The sequence below is a fragment of the Homalodisca vitripennis genome, unplaced genomic scaffold, assembly GCF_021130785.1.
Source record: "Homalodisca vitripennis isolate AUS2020 unplaced genomic scaffold, UT_GWSS_2.1 ScUCBcl_6013;HRSCAF=13021, whole genome shotgun sequence".
Classification (NCBI taxonomy): Eukaryota; Metazoa; Arthropoda; class Insecta; order Hemiptera; family Cicadellidae; genus Homalodisca; species Homalodisca vitripennis.
This window is the reverse complement of record NW_025782134.1, coordinates 1-23681: the sequence shown is the minus strand read 5'-3', so window position 1 is coordinate 23681 and position 23681 is coordinate 1. Positions and strand designations below refer to the sequence as shown.

The window sequence follows — 23681 nt, the reverse complement described above, 5'->3', positions numbered from 1 at the left end:
ACGTGATTAGTCATCTCGGGTGACTTACTTTTGATAGGCCTCTTGTTCTCTTCTTTTGTCATTGGCATGCAGGCTACGCAGTTCTACCTTGCCCTGTCTGATTTTATCCATTCTTTCGTCGATAACATCCCGAACTGCAGAGAAGGTGAGAATCTGGTTGATGAGACAAGATAGAATAGCCAATTTATCACCTGAAACATGAAAAAGAATAGTAAGCTCTTTGTCGGTGACAAATTTTCTATCAACAAAGCATAGTAAATTTAGTGATGAATCCATAATTTTTTAATCTCAAATCTAATTTTGAATCTTGTAAAACTGATTCTTGAATTTCGAATCCTAATAGCTTTTTTTAACCTAAGTATAATTTAAACAAAATCACCACTAATGCAAATTGACATTCAACATTGAAGACTCTCATGGGCACAAATTTGTATAACTTTTAACAAACTAAAATGTTTGACAAATTTAAAACCAACCCTAGACATGAACAAATTTATTAATATATAAATATAATTTATACAAGAGGTATTCAGAAAGTAGATAGCATTTCGCTCTGTAGCTGTTAGGGGAGTCCCTATCACGGCCATTTTGATGTCAAGGGCATTTATCCGTTCAGTGGCTATCCAGCCGTGCTAGTGAGAGATTACTGTCACTCTTTGTTGTTTTACAATAACAGTTAAATGTGTGACACAATTGAAAATCCCGCGAGTTGTCAAGTGCGGTCGGTAATACGGTTTTTGTTGGCTAACCACAATAAACCAATTGAGATTTATCGCCAAGTCTGTGAAGTTTATGGGAATGATATGATTACTGAAGGTGGAGTGCATCAATGTTGCACTAGTTATAAAATTGGCCGAATTATATGCATGATGACGAATAAAGTGGACAACCAAGCATTGCAACAGATGAAATTATTTCTAAGTCAATGAGAAGGTTAAAGAAGACCACCGATTCACAATAACAGAACTTTCACTTATTTTCCTCAAATTTCAAGGAGATTTTTACATGAAATTGTTATGCTGAAGTTAGGTTACCATACATTTTGTGCAAGATGGGTACTAAAAATCTTAACCACATACAGCTAATTGGACTCGAAAAGTCCTGTATGTTTTTAAGAGGGAGGTATTTTCACATCGGCCTTACAGTCCGGACCCTGCACCTAGCGACTACCACCTGTTTCCAGCAATGAAGACCTGTATAGCCCTCATATTTTATAGAGAAAATATTTCTAGAAATGCAAAAATTGTGAGGTGAACAACAATTAGATATCCGCACAATATTACATGTAGCAGACATGTTGCACAAACATAAACAGAAAATAGAAACTGCAAGTGAAATATTATTTACAAAACCACGATAATTTGTTGATTAGGTTTAATTAGGAAAATTCAATTCTGTACGGTAAAAACATGTTTTAACGATCAGTATTATGTTGTGTTGTCAATCAGCCAATAATTAATTATGCAAGAGATCTCCACCAATTCGATTGTTGAATCCTGTCAATCAATTCTCGAATCTGAATATTTGCGGAAGATTCAGTGAATTCTAGATCTGACTGTGACACATCACTTATAAATATAAATTTAAACACATTCATTTTTCAGAGTAAGCAGGCATACCCTCTTTCATAATAGATTGCTGCATGTTCAGGTTACTTTGGTAGGCATCTTTCCGCTCGAGAATAATGCTCAATGTGATGGTAGGTGTTGTTTGTGTGTAGGCATATTATCATTGCAGGAATTTATTACTTACGCAACATGTAAGAAAACATTATTTTGTTATTTGCAATAAATTAAATTCTAATTTTATAGATACATTAAAAGTTATGTATCTAGTTTACAATCACTAAAATATATACTGTATAAAGCCAATTATTTGAACTAAATTGGGAATGGAGGAGTTTGGATAACTAATCATGAAAGATTTTAAAGACTGTAAGAACAATTAATAAGGCACAAAAACAATTTTATGTTAATCCATTTTTACATAAATTTTATGTAGGATATAAAAGTTAACGTAATGTAGTGCATGCGTGAGCACGTGCAAATGCGTGCGTACACGCACACACACACACAATGTATATATATATATATATATATATATATATATAAAAGAAGCATTCAAAACCTCTTTAAATTCCTGATGTTTTCCTTTTTATCCCAGTCAAAAATTTCCTATACTCTAGTCCATTTTGAAACCAAATAAACAATTGTAATATTGTATTAAATAGCCCTTACACAGAGTGCAATAGGCACTGTTAATCATCACCAGTTATATTTGCAAAAAATGCCACGAAGTTGCAATAGTCAAGCAAATTTGTTTGCTAGCAATATACGAGAAATTCTGTGACGATTTATTGCTACCACCTATTTTAAGCTCTTTATTTTTTATGTGTCTTTCAAGTAACCCAATAACTTTCCTTTCTGTGATGTTTGGAGAATACATGTATTCAATTCAGAAAAATTAAAACAATTACCAACACAGCGCTACTGTAGTGCAGACTGCAGTCCAGCATTGTGGGTGACAGGTCTGAGGTGCATGAACTGTTGGCACAAGACGACGATTTTGCTGGTACACAACGTCCGTTTGGTACAACTTCAACATTTTGGCAAAAAACAAGCCTAAGTATACAACGCTACTTCAAAGGAATTGCAGGGATTCAGGAAAATGAATATATTTTTAAAACTACAAGTGATATCCTCTACCTTCTGTTTTTAAATAATAGAATTGATAGCTTATAAAATGAGCTTTAAGAAACTATCCCATTAATGTAAAATGTATGAATCATTTATAGAGAATCTATGTATAACTACACTAAGTACGATGTATGGATAAAATAAATCTAGCAATCGTCTGTTTGCCGCCAATCATCCTAACATCCGCATATAGAACCAGCAGACATGCTGGCGTTGACAAATATAGACTGTAACGAATAACACAATTGACAAAGATTGGTGACAATTAATTTGCAGTTGTTTCTTTGAATATTCAATTCATGCAATGTCTAAACTCCGCTACTACTTTGTTGAATACGTGCATTATGAAGTACTATTATATTTAAAACTGTTTTCATAAAAAGTAATATTGTGCCACAACAGCCAATTATTCTGTTATTTATTAACTGTGTTACCTGGCATACTTACTTGGATGAAAAGAGACATGCAAATTATGTAATTAGTGGTATTAGAGAGAAACAGTCTATGTCGTAATTAGAATGCTATTTAAGTAATTTATTGAATATATTGAGTGAAATAACATAAATAATATAATTTATTGACTTACGCATTGATGCTAGCTATAAATACATGGTCACACACGGTCACATTGATGTAAAAAAACATAAAATTTAAGTCAGTGCAGCTTACTTAATTGAGCTAATAAATAATTTATCTGCAATTTTATTTATATAAATAAAAATAAAATATTTTTTGGTAGTAATAAAGACTTGACCGATGTGACTATTTTTTTATTTAAAATTCTTCAATATCAAAATGAACCTTTTTATGAATAAAAGAAGGAAAATATGTAAAGATCTCAGTTTCAAATGACATTGGAAATACCAAGCATTTTGAGAGATAATAGTGTACTAGTAGACAGCAACGACAGTGTAAAGTGTATTATGGATACTATACAAACATTACTATAAAATTCAATTTAATGAAGTAAATTGTGACTATATGCACATAAGATATCTGTAATTGGATTCTTAGATATTGTGGCATATGCTTAAACTAATGTCTTAGATTTTTACACCTTAGGAAGAAGAAGATGGTATCAGTTCTTCAAGCGTAATGTTTCAATTTGTGTAATTTATAATAATAGAAAATTACCAGTCCTGTTATCATTTTAAATAATAAACTATAAACATTGAGCTATTAACTATCCAAACTATTAACTCTCTACTGCAATTTATTTATCCATGCTGATATATTGTTTACCCACTTCCTAGCCAGGTAACTTAATGATAATACAGTTAACCATTAAATGACGTCCTGTACTGTTACCTATGGACAGATCACAGAAGGGAATTTGTGAAAGAGAATCCAGAATGTGAGGCTGACTGAGTCGTAGCATCAATCCAGGGTCATCCAAGCTAGAGTAGCCTCCTCTCTGTTGGTACCTGCAACACATATTATAATTTTGATTGACTTAACAGAATGGTAGAGATATCAAGTACCACATCCAAGGCCTTCATGACAGCTTTTTGCAGTTTTGATCTTTATCTACATAATCTAATTTATTTATCTTCCAAACATAAGTTTTTATACTCTTACAAACCAATATTATTAATTCTTTCAGGAGTATGGCCTCCATATAGCACCTCCTTTTTACATTTGAAATGAGTCATAAATGCAACTCACAAATATAGCAATAAGAAGAATTAAGTTTAAAATCTCTCAAAACATGTTTATTTACATTTTAAAACGTGTCATGAGGATTACGTGTTTTACAAACTTATATTTAACAATTTTTTCTTGGTGTGAAACAAGGATGAGCGCTAAGAGCAATATCGCAGGTTGAGTACCTAACACAGTTATGTTTCACCTGTCACAATTGCTATCAACAATCACTTTTGAAACGCCAGATTTGACAACGTTCTCATCAGTGTAATTAATCCCTTTTCCTTTGTACATAATGAAGTCCAAAGCTTTGAAAACAAAGAGGTTTATACCAAAGCATTTTCACTTGGACGGGATTTACCCCTCGCAACTTAGCTGTCCTCTCTATAACACAAGACTTTCAACTATCACTAAGCATTGGTTGGTTAGCTGAAAGTGTGAGGAAAATTTACGCCTGGTTGTTTTAATTACAGTTAGCATTTTACATTTTGTTTCATCACATTTTTGAAGGGCATTCTTGTCAAGTATAAAATTCTTAGTAAGAAAAGAAACCTGTCCTTACTGAGCACTAAATAAAATAGGTGTTTTTAACAGGTGTCAGTACTTCAATACCGCTTCAAATTATTATTTTGCAATGCGGTATTAGAAATAAAATAGCAAAAAAACAAAATGAAAAACAGTAGAGTTCATCTGCATTAGTGTCCGTCCATCACTTTAGTTTCAAATATTTTAAGATAATTCCCCTTCCTTTTCTAATCATTTATTGAAGTATTTATTTGTTTCCTTTGCAATGTGACATACTAAGTCTTAATGCAATACAGAATGGAATACATCAATTTCCCTTATTTAATTTCTTTCCAAATCTAGATCATCCTAGAGTTTCAAGGATTAAAATTAAGTCTTTTTTCCAAAAATCATCATTGTGCTTCCACTTATACATAGCACAAATATCTGACCTAATTGAGTAACTGGTTGAACATATTCAAAATTCATTGTCACCTACATCTAAGGCTGAAATAAAATTTCCCAAGTCAGTTGATTTGTATCCTAAACTTGATCTTCACTGGTTGCAATTTGATCATTTCACTATTAAAATCAAATGTATTATTTTTCTTCACTGTGCTTGTTTTGTTTATGATGTTAGCTATTCGTATAACAATAACACAACACGAGCAGCAAAATCTCAAGTAAGTAAAAATACCACTATACGAAGCAGTGCCACACTTAGCGGACTCAGCAGAAGCAGTACCAATACAAAGTACAAGGAAAATTCTTGAAACTTAAATAAAAAAACAACAGATAACAATTAAATTATGGTAAGATCAAATTTTTTTAATGTTGTAAAAGGCACTAGTAGTTTAATGGGCTAACAATAATGCCTCCGACTATCAGCATGGGGCAGCAACATCCATGGTGACGAAAAACAAAATATCCCCCAAGATAGTACCAATCAATAAAATATAAAAAATCTTGATGGACCACCCACTACACGAAATGTCCATAAGTAAAACATTTTCTTCACTTGTAGAAGGTACATTCATTGTTCTAGAAGCTTACTAGCTCGAACTCGAATACAAAATGGATAATGGTGACGACAAAACATAAAGAATGTCTTTATTTTGAAATGTACTAAGCAGCAAAAACTGACCAATCACAAAATGGAAAAAATTAATAAAGAGGTGCGCAAATAAGATGCTTCTTGGCAAACAAGACCGAGATCACAGAGGAAACAACAATCAAACTTCACCACAGAGGTAGAAACTGTTGTAAAAATTATGAAAAAGTACTGAAAAACTTTACCCTCACATGCAGTTAATAGCTCTACTTTGACCTCTACAATTCCTGCACTTTTTTGTGTTAACCCTTTTAACCCCAGCCATTTTTCCATGGACTTGCCAGAAAGCTCATGGCGATAAGGGACCGTAGTGCAGTATTGAGGGAAAATACATATAGTTTTCTTATTTTTGAAGATAATTTTTAGGTTTTTGTTTTAAATTGTTCTTAAATAAGTGTACTCTTAGATGTAATAGTTAAAAAGTACTTTTACAGAATGATTTGTTTTTTTTAGCGTATTTATACATAAAAAATGTTTTATTTTTTTTATTTTTTATAGTTTGGACATACATAAAGGGTAGAAAAAAAATTGTAGCCCCTGAAAAATGAAGCAATTTTGTTGTACACATATTTCTTACTACACACACAAAATTTGAAGAACTTTCCTTGATAAATGCAGGAGATATATCCAATTAATTGTATTGCTGCATAAGCACTTCTTCATATATTTCCAAATACACGTCAGTAGAAGTATACAGATATGTATACTTGTTTTTGTACTTTTGAAATAATAACAATTGTAAAATAACACAAAATAATTGTAATGGTTTGTAAGACTAAAACTTGTTTAATTTTTCAAAAAAGTAAAAAATAATATTTACAATATATACATTTTATATAAACAACTCAATTCATTGTCTTCAAAAATAGCACATTCACCACTAATAATAGGGATGTTGGGATTATACCGACCACACCAGTATGAAGAACACAAAAATATAAATTTATAGAAACAAACATGATAGAACGAAAAAACAACTCTTTAATTACAAAATTACAAGCATTTCCAGGCATTGTTATCGGTATTGTTGTCGCTGTTATCTTATCTTTCTCGAGAATCCCGATTACGACAGGCCACGCGGCATCACATGATTTGCACGGTACATAATTGCCTTTCCATTACAATTCAATTTATATTTCTGATCAGATCCTCTAGAATTTGATATTTTACTGATAGGTACTATCTCGAGGGATGTTTTTCTTTCGTTGACATCAGCGCGAAGGCATGGCACTCGCATTTTGGGTGGCGGAGTGTGATCAAGAATAAAAACAAGTTTTGAGTGTTTTTTCAATAAAGAGTTTAGTTTTAGTTTGATCATGTTTGTTTTTATTGAATTTTTGTGTTTGGAGAAATGTAGAGGTAAAACACGGAAGTACAACAAAGCGACGCAGCAGCTGAACGGGCGGCAAGACTCTGCAATTACGTTATCTACTAGACGCTCGACTTTGACCTCTGTCTGAGGATGGGGAGGGGTTTGGGATAAGACAATTCCTGTTTTATATTGACGAAATATTGTTCTACGCTAATCTAGTAATCAGTAGAAGCAAAATGTCAAATAACGATTCATGTCTGGGTGTGGTCGGTATAATCCCAAAGTACCAATAATAGTGTTTATCAAAGTGTTTTCACTCACTGGTAACTTTTCTCTACGACGTTTACTCGTGTTTTTTTACTAATAATACAATAAATCACACGAAAAACAACCGCTTTCAATCACGCAAACTAATTGAGGTTATAAGTCAGCATACAACAACAATGCAACTGAAGTCGTCTGACAGCTGACATCGACAAATAAACTACGCTCAACGACGACGAAATACGATGCCAATTGGAAGGTTTATTGTTTTTGCATGTAGCCCGTTTCTTCACCGACTACTATACCGAAACTGATGGCATTTGGACATATTATTAGCCAGCTACATTAAATTCTCGAGACGTCCGGTATATCGGACGTTGGGCATTTTAGCTAGACCACCTCTGTCCGATATATCGGACGCCGGGGCTAAAAGGGTTAATAATCGTATCCCAATTATCCCTTCTAACATTACCTATTCCTCCTTAGCATATTATCCCATCCACAAAGAAACCCCTCAGTCCCCTAGATTGACGGACTATTTGGAATATAAGCTAAATTTCAAACATTATCAATATTGTTTAACATATAGATCGTGACTATTTGAAAATTCTTTTAGGAAATGACAACATACTATTTAGAGAAATTGATGCGGTTTTATATTGCTATAGTTAACGTGACTAATGTAAACACTATACAAAACATCATATGATTTACTTACTCTTTTGGGTCACTTCTACAGAAAATGTCATATGATGTCCATACTCATTTAGTAGAGTTTTCACACACCCCTTAATGTGATTAACAAGCACTGTTTCTCTCCTCTGTTTAAATAACAATATTGAGTAAAACAGAGCATACATTTATTATTATCTTAAAGAATAGTAGCTGCTTCTCTAACATGTTAAATGACTTTCATAAAAAAATCTCATAACTAGTGCCACTTTTTTTAATCAATACTACTCATTATAATATATATAACAAATGAAAATTATCTGTAAGCTCAAACGAATACAAATTATAAAATAGCAAACTGATCTAGCATCTAAGATAGTCCCTTCACTTAATGCAACTGTTTATTCTAGCAAATTGGTACATTATCTCAGATAATCTGTTCAGTGGATGTACAATTGTTTATAGTCCTAGTGAGTTTTAAAATATCATTGACTAGAAAATTTTTCACTTCCTCTTTCTAACAAAACTCTCACCTCCATTTCGAGCTGCTGTCGCCGCAGCGGCCACCTGAGGCCAGCAGATGCAGTCTCAATACCTCGGTCACTGTGCTGGCATCCAGTGTCAGCTTGTTAAGTGGTGTGCGATGGTATGCCTGAGACCACCTGGCTGCGATTGTAGCCTGTCTCACGGCTTCCTTCGTCCTCATATCACCGGCCACATCCGCCACATCTTGCCAGTCTGTACATAACCAACATTGATCAAATTAGTAAGCTTTTCCACTTATCAAATTTTATTCATAAACTTATGTCTAATATAAAATTCATATCTTTTATATTTGAAAAAAAAAAAGTATTTTTGTTATTAAACAATCCAATTAATTCTTTGTTTGAAGTTTGTTTTTGACGATAGAAGAATTGTAAAGGAAACAATTCTGGACACAATGCCTAGTAGGACAATGCAAATGTCCAAAAAACAATTACTGATTTTTCTGGACATTTGCCACCATTCAGTAATACAAAAAAATCAATAACATTATGTTTCAAGGTCTGCAATCTGATCTCTTCTTCAGGGTAATAACTAACCTAACACATAATTACAAACTAGGTTAAAATACACAAATCATAGAGCGTTGTGGCACGCATAAGTCAGGAATCACAACCACCATGTTGTTTGTCAACTTCACAAACTCTAAAACATGCACTTAATAAAAAACAAAACAACACTAATTATTAACTGAACTGAACTACAGAATACAGGTCACAATAGGTCTGCATTCGCCGACCAACCACTTACAGCTGACCAGACTCTAATAGTAAATGGTAATCGTCACGGCAGAAACAAGGTGATGGCAAAAGAAGGGAACAATAGTGGGCCTTTTATATTATTGGTTTATTCTAAATGAACTTCTTAAAACCATACTGGGATTCCACATTGGTTTATTACAAATATCTAGTCTGTTTGATACTTTTGGTTTTCTTTTTTTTTTGATACCATTTAATGTATGAAACCTTCATTAATTTTCTTTTAAAGAAATGAGGTTTCCGATGTATTATGTTGGCTTCATCTCAATTCATATGATAGTCTTCGGACCAACAATGATGTGCAATTTTTTACTTTTCCGTTAGAGCCTTTCTTGTGTTTTCTTTGTGTTCTTTTATTCTTACGTTTGATGTTCTTTTTGTCTCGCCCATGTATTTCCTACTATTTTACAACTGCAAGGTAAATGTTTTTGAGACCGTTAAATCTGTTTTGTGGGTTGCCATAATGGTTTTTTTCTATATTAGTAAATTTTTTATACTAAAAAGTGTATTGACAATGCCTATTTCATTGTATATATGATCAACGGCAATAAAGGTTTTATGCCTTATTGCAACTACATTTTATACTGTAAGCACAGTTTTTGGAATCCTGCATGCCATTTTTGGTTTTGTTTTTACAAGACTTTGAGTTTTGTGTGTTTTAAACACGGTTCTAATGTTATACTATTCACCTACTAATTTTCTCAGATAATCCTGACACATAAGGGATTGACATAAACGCAAATGTTACTATTCTGTTTTTCTGATTCAGGAATGATTCTTCTGGTTCTTTGCACTTTTTATTATTAATTGAGGGTATCCATTGCAACTAAGATCCAATTCATCTTTCTTAAATTCCTTCGAAAAACAGTAGTTAAGGACATTAATATCACTTAATATACACACATCCAAAAGAGTTAGAGTTAGTGAAGTTAACACACAACATGGTAGTTGTGATTTCTAATTTATGCGTGTCACAACGCTCTGGTACGATTTGTTTATTTTAACCTAGTTTGTAATTATGTGTTAGGTTAGTTATTTACCTAAAGAAGAGATCAGATTGTAGATCTCGAAAAAACATAGTGTTAGTGATTTTTTGTATCACTGAACCATGGCAAATGTCCGGAAAAATCCTGTTTCCATTACAACCTACTTAAATTTGTAACAAACTGACAAACAAAGTTTAGACACACCAAGCAACACACAGTGTGAAACTTTAGGATGTGCATGATGCTGGGAACGGGCTATATTACAAACATTTTGTAAATTAAAAGCTACTTGTAAATTAAAAGCTACTTGTAATCTTTACATTTACATTCTTACTAAATAAAACAATAAAGTTATTTATTATATAATTTTTTTAGTTAGAATAAACTAAGTTGCATTAAAAATTTAATTAGGTTCTTTATAAATATTTTTGTTTGATAGTTTTATTTATTTGTATAAGATTATAAAATGTGATACAATTTAAAACTAACATGCTACTGTGCTAAACAGTCACAAAAATGTCAGTAACAATAATTTTTAGACTGGCCTTGTCATATAATTTCACTAATCAACTGATTCCAACAATAGTACATTGAAATATTAGTCAGGTTTACCAACCATCAGATTATTATAATAAAAATCCCTTTCAAACAAACATACACAAAACTAGGATTTTATTAATTATTTGATGAAACCCACAAGGAAGGTAAAACATGTATGGTATTTATGAAATCAGTACAAATCTATTTTCTTTTGATTAAAAAAAAAATGAGTTGTTGCATTTTGAAAAATTTACTTAAATCCTACACCTCCTGCTTGCTGGTCTTGAACATTTTTCATTATAATATTAAAAATTAGAAGAAATTTCATGCAATGTAAAAAGAACATTCTAATGTAGGTATTAATAAAAGAACTGTAACAGTTTGAACATTAGGTCAAAAACAGTTTATTGAGTGCATCAAATGAAAGACACAACCAATAATTTAACTTAACCATACCAATCTGTCGGTCTTGTTATTACAAACAACTTTGTCCGTATATTTTTTTGCTGTATTTCTTATAGTTTCCAAGATCCCTTCACTGTACAAAAAATTTTGAACACCTGGTATTCCGTATTATAATGTACATCTGTAGGACAAACAATACTGTGTTAGCTGTGCTATACAAGAGTTGGTACTGGTAAATTTTTATCAATTGGGTGCCTAGACCAGTGTATATAATACATTTAATACCAGATATGGAAATAAAAGAATTACAGACAACTGATGAAGTGGTAAATCTTTATCAATTGGGTGCCTAGACCAGTGTATATAATACATTTAATACCAGATATGGAAATAAAAGAATTACTGACAACTGATGAAGTGGTAAATCTAATTGTGTGCAGAAGAGCCAAATGATTAATTTGGTTAAAGTTAGAATCAGTGAATAAAGTATAGTGAAATTGTTAACTAATAATAATAACCTGATGATCTCATGTCTGAATCTTCTCTAATTTCATCATCTTCCTCCTCTTGCAGTTCAAATATTGCTGTAAGCAACATCTGAATAATGTCACACAGTGGCCCTAAAACACAAAACATTATCAGATTGTTCAACTTTTTGGTTTTCAAACATCTGCTTAAATAAACAGTATGTAATTAACTCTTTGTGATCAGGAGGCCTTTAATGTGGCTAGAACTTATCTGTCACTCAGTTCGGAAGGAGGTTGTCCTCTCAGCTCGCGGGGCCAAACATAGTGGCCAGCTGTATTCTAGGTCATCACTCACCACTTGCATAACCATGTATGTCACTTTACTCAGATTTAAATGGCAGTATTTGACTGTCAACTCTAAGTTACTGAGATTTAAATGAAATTTTCAAATAGTTAGAAAGTTTATTAGCTTTAATATCTACACTTTATCGATTACTTAGTTATCATTTACTTTTAAACGAACTAAGTAATATAAAAATTAGGTTATACGTTGATTTTAAAAGTACTGTTCTTTGCAGGATAAAAATACAATCAGTCTCAAATAGATCTCTTGTATTAAGAGAATATACTCAGCCAAAACAGATCATTGTCACATTGTTGTCCAGAACAAACCTCAAACTAGTACAGCTGATTAGTTAGCTCAGTCCTTGTTGACCGTTCCAAGGTCACATGCCAAGTAGGCTCCTCTCTCAACTGCACTCTTTGGTGATCCCTAGTGTACCTACTATTTGGCCAATGGATTACAACACTTTACAGCCAAAACTGGATAATGATTGAATTTTATAACTGCGCAATACAGTGGGCCACACATAGTGGCCTGACGAACTGAACAACAAAACAGCGAGGACCACTAGGTTAGCTCGCCGAGCTGAGGGACAGTATGTGTCATAAATCAATGCCTGACGTAGAGAACAGCCATGGCCACCCTAAGTGTTAGACGATATGAGAAGATAATCATATAAATTTAATGCCGATTGGAAAGGGTTAACATAACTTAGGGGACAAAGTGCTACAAATTAAATCTTTTTGTTTTTTTAAGGTCACAGAAGAAAACATCAAGACTGAGACAATTTAATGCTATAGGGGACTTGCAGTCTTGAAATAAATAAATTAACTTACCAGCAACTTCATTTTCAACGAGTGCTCGCTCCAAAAGGTCTAAAGTCATCCCTGCGGGAAAGTAATCCTTCAGATTAATGGTCTCCTGGAATGTATGAAGAAACTCCATTATCATCACAAAGTCTCCAAACAGCTCATTTGGTAGACGAAGTTCGATAGGCAATGGCTCTGGGAGATCCTGAAACAAATCATTTTCAAATAAAAAATCACAAATCTCAAGATTCTGTTGACCAAAGTTAATTTCAATTTACACTATAAACACTTTATAGCTATTTTTACATCTACAAACATATAAAATAAATACCATCAATCATCTTTGATACTGTGTGTGAATGTTCAATACATAAGTGATTTCAATACTACACAGTTTGTTCTTGATCACAGTTTGTTCTTGATGCATGCTTCAGTAACAATAAGTTTTATACATCTAGTATTTTTTTTTATTGAGAACATCTTGACTTTAAAACATTACAAGTAACAAAATTTTGGCACTACCTAGAAAATAACAAAAAATATATTTACATTCTTGAAGCTTTTTTTTCTTATTGGAAATTATATATTAATTTAAACAAACTCTCCAATAATATAAGTTTTTATTTTTGTGAGGCCTTTTCATACTCAATGAGAACATCTTCGGACCCTTAAAATGTTCAAAATTGCTTAAGTTTGCTCATTATCTTTGTTGGGCATGAAAATAAAAATTTGACTCAGATTTAGTACTAAGTAAGAGTATTATCCTCTTATATACAAAAAGCATTGAAAAGAAAAACTAGAACAACATTATAGCCACTTCAAGATAAAACATTTTTATAATACATGCAAATTCTCTTCGGACACTCAAAATGCTAATTAACCCTTTGAGTGCCGGAGCATCGCTGTCAGCGATCCCGCATTATATGCAAGAAATGCCAGAATCGCTGTTAGCGACTTCTGCAGTAACGCTTATATTTTATATAGCATTTATCTAAATTGGCTCAATGACTATACATACGCATTCCAAAGGCTTCAATGTAACTTTTGATGTAGGTTTTGTTGCATTCTGATTAGAATCTGATTTTTACGGCGGTTGTAAAGTGAGCGCATCAATCGAGTTTAGAATCGATCGATACGCGGACGAGCCGTCACATGTTTTGTTTGTGCTGCTGTTTATTTAAAAAATAATATTGAAAGTTTTTAAGTATAAATGGGTTTGTAGTGTTAGTATCTTCATATTATTTTGTTTGTTTATGTTGTTCTAGTCTGTGTGTAAGTAGAACAATGACTTGACCGTGAGTTACAGCGATCATAAGCATCTAGTACTTTACTAAATACGTTTGTATAGTTGTTATGTTTTTTGTGTTTGTTCAGTGATATTTATAAACAATGAGTCGTAAAAACATTGCTGACATTGAAGACCTAGTACTGCAGGCATTAGATTTAAGCATTAGCAGTGTAGACAATACACAGAGTGTTAGGTTAGGACAGAAAATTTCTAGTTTTCTAATGGTTCATATTTTCATATTTATTTTCCAAACTTTATTTATAAGTATAAAAAAATCTTTATATGTCTTTTTGTAAAGAATTAAATGTAGTATAAGATAGAATAACTAAAAGTGAAAAAATAAAATATTTCAATAACACTAAGCTGTGTTAAAATAAAAAAACCAAATGTTTTTGCTCAAAGTTTTTGTTAATGATTTTTTTTATTTGTATAAAAACGTTAAAATAAGTGATCAATGTATTATATGTATAAAGAAAATATATCTATAAAAAAAAAACCCAAGACATTATACCAATAATTAAATTGGTTATGAATTTTTAACCAGACCCTTGCAGAATCAGGCATTTTATGCATACCACATAGCAAAACGCTGCGGCACTCAAAGGGTTAATATTCGTCCAAAGCTAAAATAAATATAAAGATACAGGGGATTTCATTTCAATTAAATCTTTCTACCAGTAGCAGAGAGAGCCTCTAATAAATCTTAACTTCGCCTCTATAATAAGGAAGTTTTTCATTTCATTTCTCTTTTTATATAAATAAAATCCATAAAAGAGTACAATGTCATGCTGTTGAAGTTTACTTTAACTGTTATCTTATAAATTACATAATGAATTTCTGTAATATTTTTCAATAGTTCTAAAAGCATTGCAAAAACGTGTTACAGTACCGTCGAAAATCACTGAAAGGGTTAAAACGTTCAACTAAACAAACCTGCAGATCTTCAAGTTCCAAATCCTCTTTTTTCCGGTTGTATTCTTTCATCAATAAAGCTACTTGTTCCTTTTTCTTTCGTTTTTGTTCCCTCAGTTTAAGTTTTTCCTCTTGCTTCCTTTGTTTTATTTCCATCTCTGTTAATACTGAGCTATTTAAAGTAAAAAATAATTACATGGCTGTATTTGGAGACCACTCCTTCTTTACAGTAAGTATTACAACATTAAATAATATATAGCAAAGATTTTAAAATAGATATCACAAAATCAAGTAAAAGGCATATTTACTATAAATAATATGTTAAATTATTTATTTATTTTTTTTTTATTAAAGAAAACTTGTCTAGTTGGTTACAACTAATAGGTTGCACAACCATTATTTTAAATGTAATTACACAGTAACAAATCAAACATAATTAGTATTCATATTTCGTTAGAATATATTTTCTTATAAGAGGCATGTTCAGAAAGTGAGTACAGTTTCACTCTACTGCCGCCGTAGCGCTGCAATCGATATTCAACGCATGTGCACTAGTCGTCCTTGTTCACTGGCTATCGACTCATGCCATTTTAGTTGTTCTACGTTGTGTTTTCAGTTTTCTCTGAATGTTTACAATGTTTAAGACAATTAGTGATCCCGTTGATTGTGAGATTCATTCTGTAATAAGATTTTTGAACGCAAGGGATGTGAAACTGGCTGAAATGTATCGTCAACTTTGAGATGTTTACGGGGAAGATGTAATGAGTGAAGGAATTGTGAGAAAGTGGGTTAGAATGTTTAATGGGTGTCGAACCAAATGTGCATGATAAGAATTGGAGCGGTCGGCCTTCTCTCGTCACCGATGATCTGGTAAGGGCAGTTGACGAAAAAATCCAAGAGAACAGACGTTTCACTATGACAACGCTATCTGACGATTTCCAACAAATTTCACGCACCCTTTTGTACGAAATTGTTACAGGCCGCTTAGGTTACACAAGCTGTGTTACCGATGGGTTCCAAAAATGCTCGCTCGCGCGCGCATAAAACCAAGAGACTCGGAAGTGCTTTGATTTTTCTCACACGGTACAGTGATGATGGTAAGGATTTTTTTAACAAAATTGTTACAAGTGATGAAACTTTGGACCGTCATCTCCCACCGGAATCAAAACGGCAGTTAATGGAGTGGCACATGCAATCTCCGAAAAGACAAAAATTTAAAAACGAAAATGTCTACACAAAATATCATGTCCACTGTCTTTTGGGATTGGAAAGGTGTTTTGCTGATTGATTTTCTCCCAAGAGTTGAAACCATTAATGCAGCAAGGTATTACAAAACCTTAAGAAAACTAAGATGGAAAATTCAAAACAAACGGAGAGGAAGGCTCAGTAACGAAATTGTGTTGCTCCGTGACAATCCTCGACTCCATACAGCTGGTGACACTCAAACATTGGTTCGACAATTTTGTTGGGAGCAGTTCCATTACCCGCCTACAGCCCAGACTTGGCACCGTCTGACCACTTGTTCCTGCACATGAAGCGTGAGCTAGATGGCCAATGCTTTGAAACCGACTATGAAGTGAAAATTGCCGTGGGTGGAGTCATGGCTACATTCATTGGCGGGAACCTTCTACGAAGAGGTTATAAACTATGTTGAAAAATGGTTTAAGGTTTGGGCTTTCATGCAGAAATAAAATTGTGTTGAAAAAATCCTTATACCTGTTTTTTTGTTTTTAATGGTACTTACTTTCTGAACATGCCTTGTACAACTAAAATAAGTAACTTATGTAAAATTTCAAAGTTTATATTAACTTCTGTCACACAGTTTTAGTACTTCAAATTCCATTTCATCTCTCATTTCAAATTCATACCCTCTACATGCAATTATTTTACTATCCTAAAAATGTAATATACTTATTCCCCCCTCACCATTACTACTAGCAAGAATGTTTTTCGTTCACACAATATCAATTGACTGCACTCATATAGTTAATTGACAGTAACAATTGTCTACATTACAAATATTTTCTTTCATCCATTCTTATAATGATATATGTTAATAAAATTGTTTGTTGATCATAGATTCATTCACAGACATTTGTACACAATATGAGATTCCTGGATACCCTTCCTATAAATCACTGTTCATTCTTGAGCAGAATTCTAAATCAGGGGTGGCTTTATGAGCATATTTTCGAGGAAGCATTGCAAATTTTATAAGTAAAAACAATCAAGAATATCAGACACTGTTAGACAGCAATCAGGCCCTGATCAGATGCCAAATTGAAATGCCTTTAAAAAGCCTACCCTTCAAATTGCTATCTGATGAACATATACTATGTGCACTATGTGGAGATGACAAAAGTAATAGTAATGAGGCAGTATATTTAGACAGGGAGGAGGCAGTTAGCTCACTGCAAGCATAGCATAGCTCTCGACCACATCGAGTGTTTGATTGATTACACCGAAGGTTAAGAAGACATTTTTCTTCATGATAAGCTGGTTATATGAGATCCGAGTATTTATAACACATTCACTACTGAAAGGCACAGCAGTGATGACACTTTATTTTATTTGAAACTGAGTCACTCGCCTGCCTAAGTGTTAACATTGTATAGTACTACTGTTTACTACTAAAGTAAGTCAAATATAAATACTTACTTTTTATCAGAAGACTGAAGCAATTTCTTTTTTGTATATTTCCTTTTTTGTCTTATGGCTTCTTGTTTGTTGGCTATTTTGTTTGCCAGTGTAGTATTTTTAGCATTTTGTACTTTGTACTTTTCTTTCAATTTTTGTAATAAAGACTTCTGGTGAGCATCCATGGGCTGGGAGTTCTGTTGCTTGCTGGGAGATTTCTTTGTGAAGTACTTGTCAATACTTTCTTGGCGTTTTTCTTTCTTTCCAGAACCACCTGTCTTCACCTGGTTGTTGGGAGAGCCCTTCTTGTTTGGGCTTAGATCTGGTGCTTCACCCACAAAGATAAGGTCAAATTTCACTCTTGATATTCCGTACTTCTCAGCTGTTTTAGCCTAAAAACAATATAATTGTCAGCACACATTAAAATTTATGTATTGCAAAACCAAATAAATGAAAACTGATTGAAATGTTTCAGAAAGGCTTATAACATTTACACCAAAATTGTTTAGTTAGTATAAATACATATATTTATGTAATTCTGAGTTAGAAAGTTTTAGGACTAATTAAAAATACAATTAGTTATTGATTTTGCAGCTGTTGAAATTTTTATGTTAAGAGTTTAAACCCTTTGAGTGCTACAGCGTCGCTAATTTTGACAGTACGAAAAGTGCATAAAGTGCCACCGTCGCCAATTTTGACGTTTCGTATTTCGATAATATTTTATATAGTACAAGATTATTTTGGCCAAATAATCAGACGGCTGTATTCTATAGGTTCCAAACTATCAATAAATACGAGTTTTATGTTGTTTCTTGACTATTTTATCTGTGAAACTTATGTTGTTTGGGTACTTATCAAGAAGTTCAAGGGTACTATTTTTGGACGACTTTTCCGTATCGGGAACAAAATAAACTACATTGTTAAAAACAACTGACTTTATTTAACCTATTTTGGAATGTACAAGTTATTACGACAATCAATTAAATCAAAAACTATAAGAACAAAGTTTCATTATTCGGAAATGTCAGGTCATTCGTGTGTCTATTTGGAGACGATTTGGAGGTAAGAAGTATGACTCATCGAGTATTTTTTCGATTCATTATGGAAGAAGGACTGTATAATGAAGTTTATTTTGATCTCTGATAAGGAAAACTCGTCCAAAAATAGTGGGCTGTGATAAGTACCTGTACGATGATTCTGTCTTACAATCACGCGACGTAGCGGACGAGTACCGTGTTGCGTAACGGCCTTTCTTGTTGTTTATGTGCCGATAACCAAGCATTTGAGTAAATACAAAATAAAATAGTAACTTATACAGTATTTTACTGTATTTCTTTACAAAAGTAATGTATGATTTGAGTTGTGTTCAAGCGAAAAACGTGAATTTTCAGTGTAAATATTATTAGGGTTATTATTTAGTAAATGTAAACTTTTATGTAAGTATGTTAGCAAGTATTTGTTTCTAAATTTACTAATCATAACTATTTCTGTTGTATTAACCCTTTGAATGCCACAAGGCAAAAAATTTTGTACAAAAGAAATGCACTAGCAACTATATTGCAAGTCATATGCGAAAAATGCCAGGGAATAATAAGAAGTATTACCGGGCTTCCGGAAAAAGAATATATTTTTTTATTTTTCATACTATTTTTATGAAACAGGTATCAAAATGTTTGTAAAAAATTGTATTACAATAAAATGTTACAAAACAAATGAAACAACATAAAATAATATTAGTTTTGGCATGTCAAAACCAAAAAATGTATAAAGCAATTTTTATTTTTTAGTTTTTATTTTTTTTACAAATTAATAAGAAACAATTTTACTATGGGAAGAATTTTTTTAATATTCTTTATAACATTGTTAATGTGAAAAAAAATAATGGTTAACTTTTTTATATAATTACTATAGTTACATAACAATGCTTGAAATTATGTACATAAAGAAAAAATCATTTTTCAGTACCGGTAACACAACACTAAAACAAAAATAATTAATGCATTACTTACATTTATCCTTTGGTTCTAAGGTATATCTAATATATAGTCTTCATATTTTCCCCAAAAATATGTACACACACACACACGCGCGCGCACGCACGCACGCACGCACGCACGGGAGATATCAATTAAACAAAATCATTTTAGAGATCCTAACTCCTAACCTCAAAACGATATAAACACAACCATATGACCGAACGTATTATTTTAGATATTACGCATACTATACGTAGCGAGTTGTTTACGCGCCAACGATGTTACGTGTCCGGTTGATCACCGCCAGCTGTTGTTGCTTCTATTATTCTGTGTTTTTTTTTTTATCTTTACTAATATAAAGTACTATGTGAACTATTATTTATCTATTGCAGGATAGTTAACAAATAAAACAATATTGGTTGTGAAAAGAATTCATGAAAATTAAGCGTTAAAAATTACGATAACAGACGGCGACGACGGATCGTCGCCTGGCACTTTTCGCACAGTAAGTCGGCGACGATCGATCGTCGCCGCGGCACTTTTCGCAAGGGTTTTTGGCGACGATGTATCGTCGCCGTGGCACGCAAAGGGTTAATGTTTTATTAGATTTATTGGGAAAACTACACCATTACTTTTCTAAACTCTGACAAATGAAGTACAGTTTATAAAATGTCAGTACCGGGCAGCATTTTGTTAATACATATAATGCCCTGTTTATAAAATTCTAGAATAAGATATTACACATGGGTTTTATTTATAATCATATGGCCTTTATCATGGTATAAAGAAAAAAATCTTAAAAATACCATATACACACAAATTAGGTCGAAACTTAACTTTTTATACAAAAGTAAAAAACTTTTTTTATAAATACTGAAATTTTTATATTTTTTAGATATCAGATTTTATTTTTAACGATATGTATCATATTCTGCATTTAATAAGAAAAAAAAACAACAACAAAATGATGGAAATCTGTTTGGTAGTTATTTTACAACAGCTTTTTTCCAAAAGCATACAAATATGCGAAAAAACAGCGTGGCACTTTATGCATATGCATTCGGAAAGTACCCGTGGCACTCAAAGGGTTAATTAAATATGTTTGAAAGAAATGATGGTTTTATTTTAAATGAAACAAAAATAATACTATAAGGTTTGCTAAACATGACTTAACCTGTTTTAAGACAATGTTTTTTTTAGGAATGATGAGCGACAAAGATCAATTTTTAATGGGTGGTCAGTATTAAGAAGGCCGAGGCATTTTTCATCCTTAGTACATTAATGTAGTTTTTAAAAGTCAATATATTTAGATTTTTTACAAAAAACTAATGTATTTCACAAAAAAGTTAAAAATTAAAAAAATGGGAGTAATTTATTTTGTTTGATCTATTATATTAACTATTAAACATTGATTTATACAATTTTTATATTCATAAACTAAATGTATGTGTGTTAACAAAATGAAACAATTTCGAATTTCATATCTTTTATAGAAGTGAGGTAACAGTTTATGTGAAAGTCAAATTATGTTTTAAGACATTTGCCATTGTTGTATATAAACAATGTATAAATACTATGTTTTGAGAATTGAAATCTACCCTCTTCATCAGGTGTAAGAAATGTAATAAATGAAATTATTTAAAACATACAATGTGAGGTAATGGACCACCTCTAAAAAGGTAGAAAAATTATATTTTGACAGATTGAAGTCCAGACATGAGAAAATGAACCCAGGCATTGTCACCACACAAACAAATGTCACACCCACACAAGTGATAGTGGATCAATAAAATTTGGTAAAGATGACTAATGACTGAAATCCTATTATCCTTCCAAACCCTCCATCATCAATAACAAACATTAAACAAAGAACAAATTGGGTTATTAGTTATTCACAATAACACAGCTAGTTTAATAAAACTTCCATACTGAAAAAGTGGCATTTGGATTAATAACAAACAAGTGATAAAAAGTTAAAGGATGGCTATTATAGCAGTTGGCTGAGGACATCATTCTGATAGCAGTGGTCAAGTATGGCCATTGGCTTTGTAAGGGTTAAATAAGGAAAAACCATTTCTATATTTTTAAAATTGTATGTTGGAACAGTTATTGTGATGCCAAATTTTATATTGTGATTGTAAATATTGTTCTTTAATGCGTAGATCATATTTATCGTAACATTAGTTGTTAAGACAAATTGACAACATTACAAATAATTGTACTATAACTGCAAACAGTAGAGTTTATATAATGAAAATTCCAATTATTAAGATTGAAGTTTGTACTGTTGTAAACATAAAAAACAATGGCAAGAATGTATCAGATCTTTGGAGATTATAAGATTTGTTTAAAGTTATCACATTTGTCTTCTGAATTATCACAAAAAGCTAAATGTGTTTTAATGAAACAAAATATCAGGTTTACTTAATTATCATAGTTAGAAAACACCTCAACAATAAAGCTAAAATCATAGGTCGACGGAAAGCCAATACGGAAAACAATAAAATACCTCATAAGCCACAGTGCAGAACAAGAAATTTTCTAACAGTACAGTGTTCATTCTAGAAACTTTTTGCATTGCTTAAAGACCTACTTTTACAGGCAGCACATTTAGAAATTGTAATGGAGATTACAATAATGCACATATGAAGAGGCTTTCCTGAAATAATAGCACCAACACAACATGCTTTTGTATAGTCCACAAATAGTCAGAATAAAATGAATATAGGATACTCTTGATTGACAATGCAAGGTTTGAGGTAATTCGAGATGACTGCAAACCATTCAGATCTTCTGTATTATATTTATTTATTGTAGTATTATATTTATTTATTGTAGTATTATATTTATTTATTGTAGTATTATATTTATATAATATTGTAATTGTGGTAAATTCGTCTCGTTGTGTAGAGTGGACTCAACTCAGAAGAGATAAATAAAAATGAGATAAGAACATAGAAAACCTGTGAAAATGTAAACAAGTATTCTATAATGTTGAGTTATGGTTATTTTCATAATTTCTCTATTTATTCAACATAAATATTAACAATCAGTATCAGAAATACAAATATGAAATATTGTATAATGAAAATCGAAGTTATAGCTCTGTAAAAACAACCCTTTTTACATTTGAAGAGAAGGATAAAATTAAAATTACTTTAACTATGACTCACCTTTAACTTCCAAAATCCACCAACTTGCTCTGTAAATTGTTTAATGTATAAACGATTTTTTATGCCACCCGGGGGGAATAATAACTTTTCTTCCTGTGTATAAGCTCTGCTGACACTATCAAAGGTTTAGATTTCTTCATTGGCAACAGGTTGTACTTCATAGCGGTAAAGACTGCCAGGTGGCCAGGCCAGTACTGCCTCTCCCCATTCCTGGACAGAGAATACAAATTTTATATTTATTATAGAATCACTAATTTTTAGGCATAAGTTTGAATAATAAATATGTTTAATATATTAGGTTAATTTTGGTTTTAAACTCTTGAAATCATAAGAACACAAGCTATTATTTTTAAAATTCCTTTTGTTTATTCCATAGAAAGCCACACCACCTAAAAATTACCAAATAATCATTGTACAGACATTTAACTATTAAGAGAATTACCACATCATTCCAGAAGAATTAAAAAAAATTTTAAAGTCTTTCTGATCTCATTTAGGATTTATATCTGTTTTACCTGCCATGGTGGTTATGTTTTATTTCAAGAGTTAGTACAAAAAACATATAATCTCCTTAATTATTTTAGTTCCAACATCCATATATTCCAACACCTTTGAAAAACTGCAGAGAAATGCTGATGTCC

At 32.0% G+C, this 23681-nt stretch overlaps 1 protein-coding gene across 1 annotated transcript in view; it reads right to left on the bottom strand.

Moving 5' to 3' along the window:
- The window catches only part of LOC124373614 (bromodomain adjacent to zinc finger domain protein 1A-like), a gene marked incomplete at both ends in the record, with an annotated part of 33455 nt that extends 10205 nt beyond the window's left edge, over positions 1-23250 (bottom strand). Inside the window, 9 exons of the mRNA XM_046831967.1 lie at positions 29-191; positions 4005-4120; positions 8737-8941; positions 11954-12055; positions 13082-13259; positions 15276-15426; positions 17913-18283; positions 23041-23133; positions 23197-23250. Coding sequence (XP_046687923.1) covers positions 29-191; positions 4005-4120; positions 8737-8941; positions 11954-12055; positions 13082-13259; positions 15276-15426; positions 17913-18283; positions 23041-23133; positions 23197-23250 — 1433 coding nt within the window. The remainder of the gene's footprint in view (positions 1-28; positions 192-4004; positions 4121-8736; positions 8942-11953; positions 12056-13081; positions 13260-15275; positions 15427-17912; positions 18284-23040; positions 23134-23196) is intronic.
- Between the last annotated feature and the right edge of the window lie 431 nt (positions 23251-23681).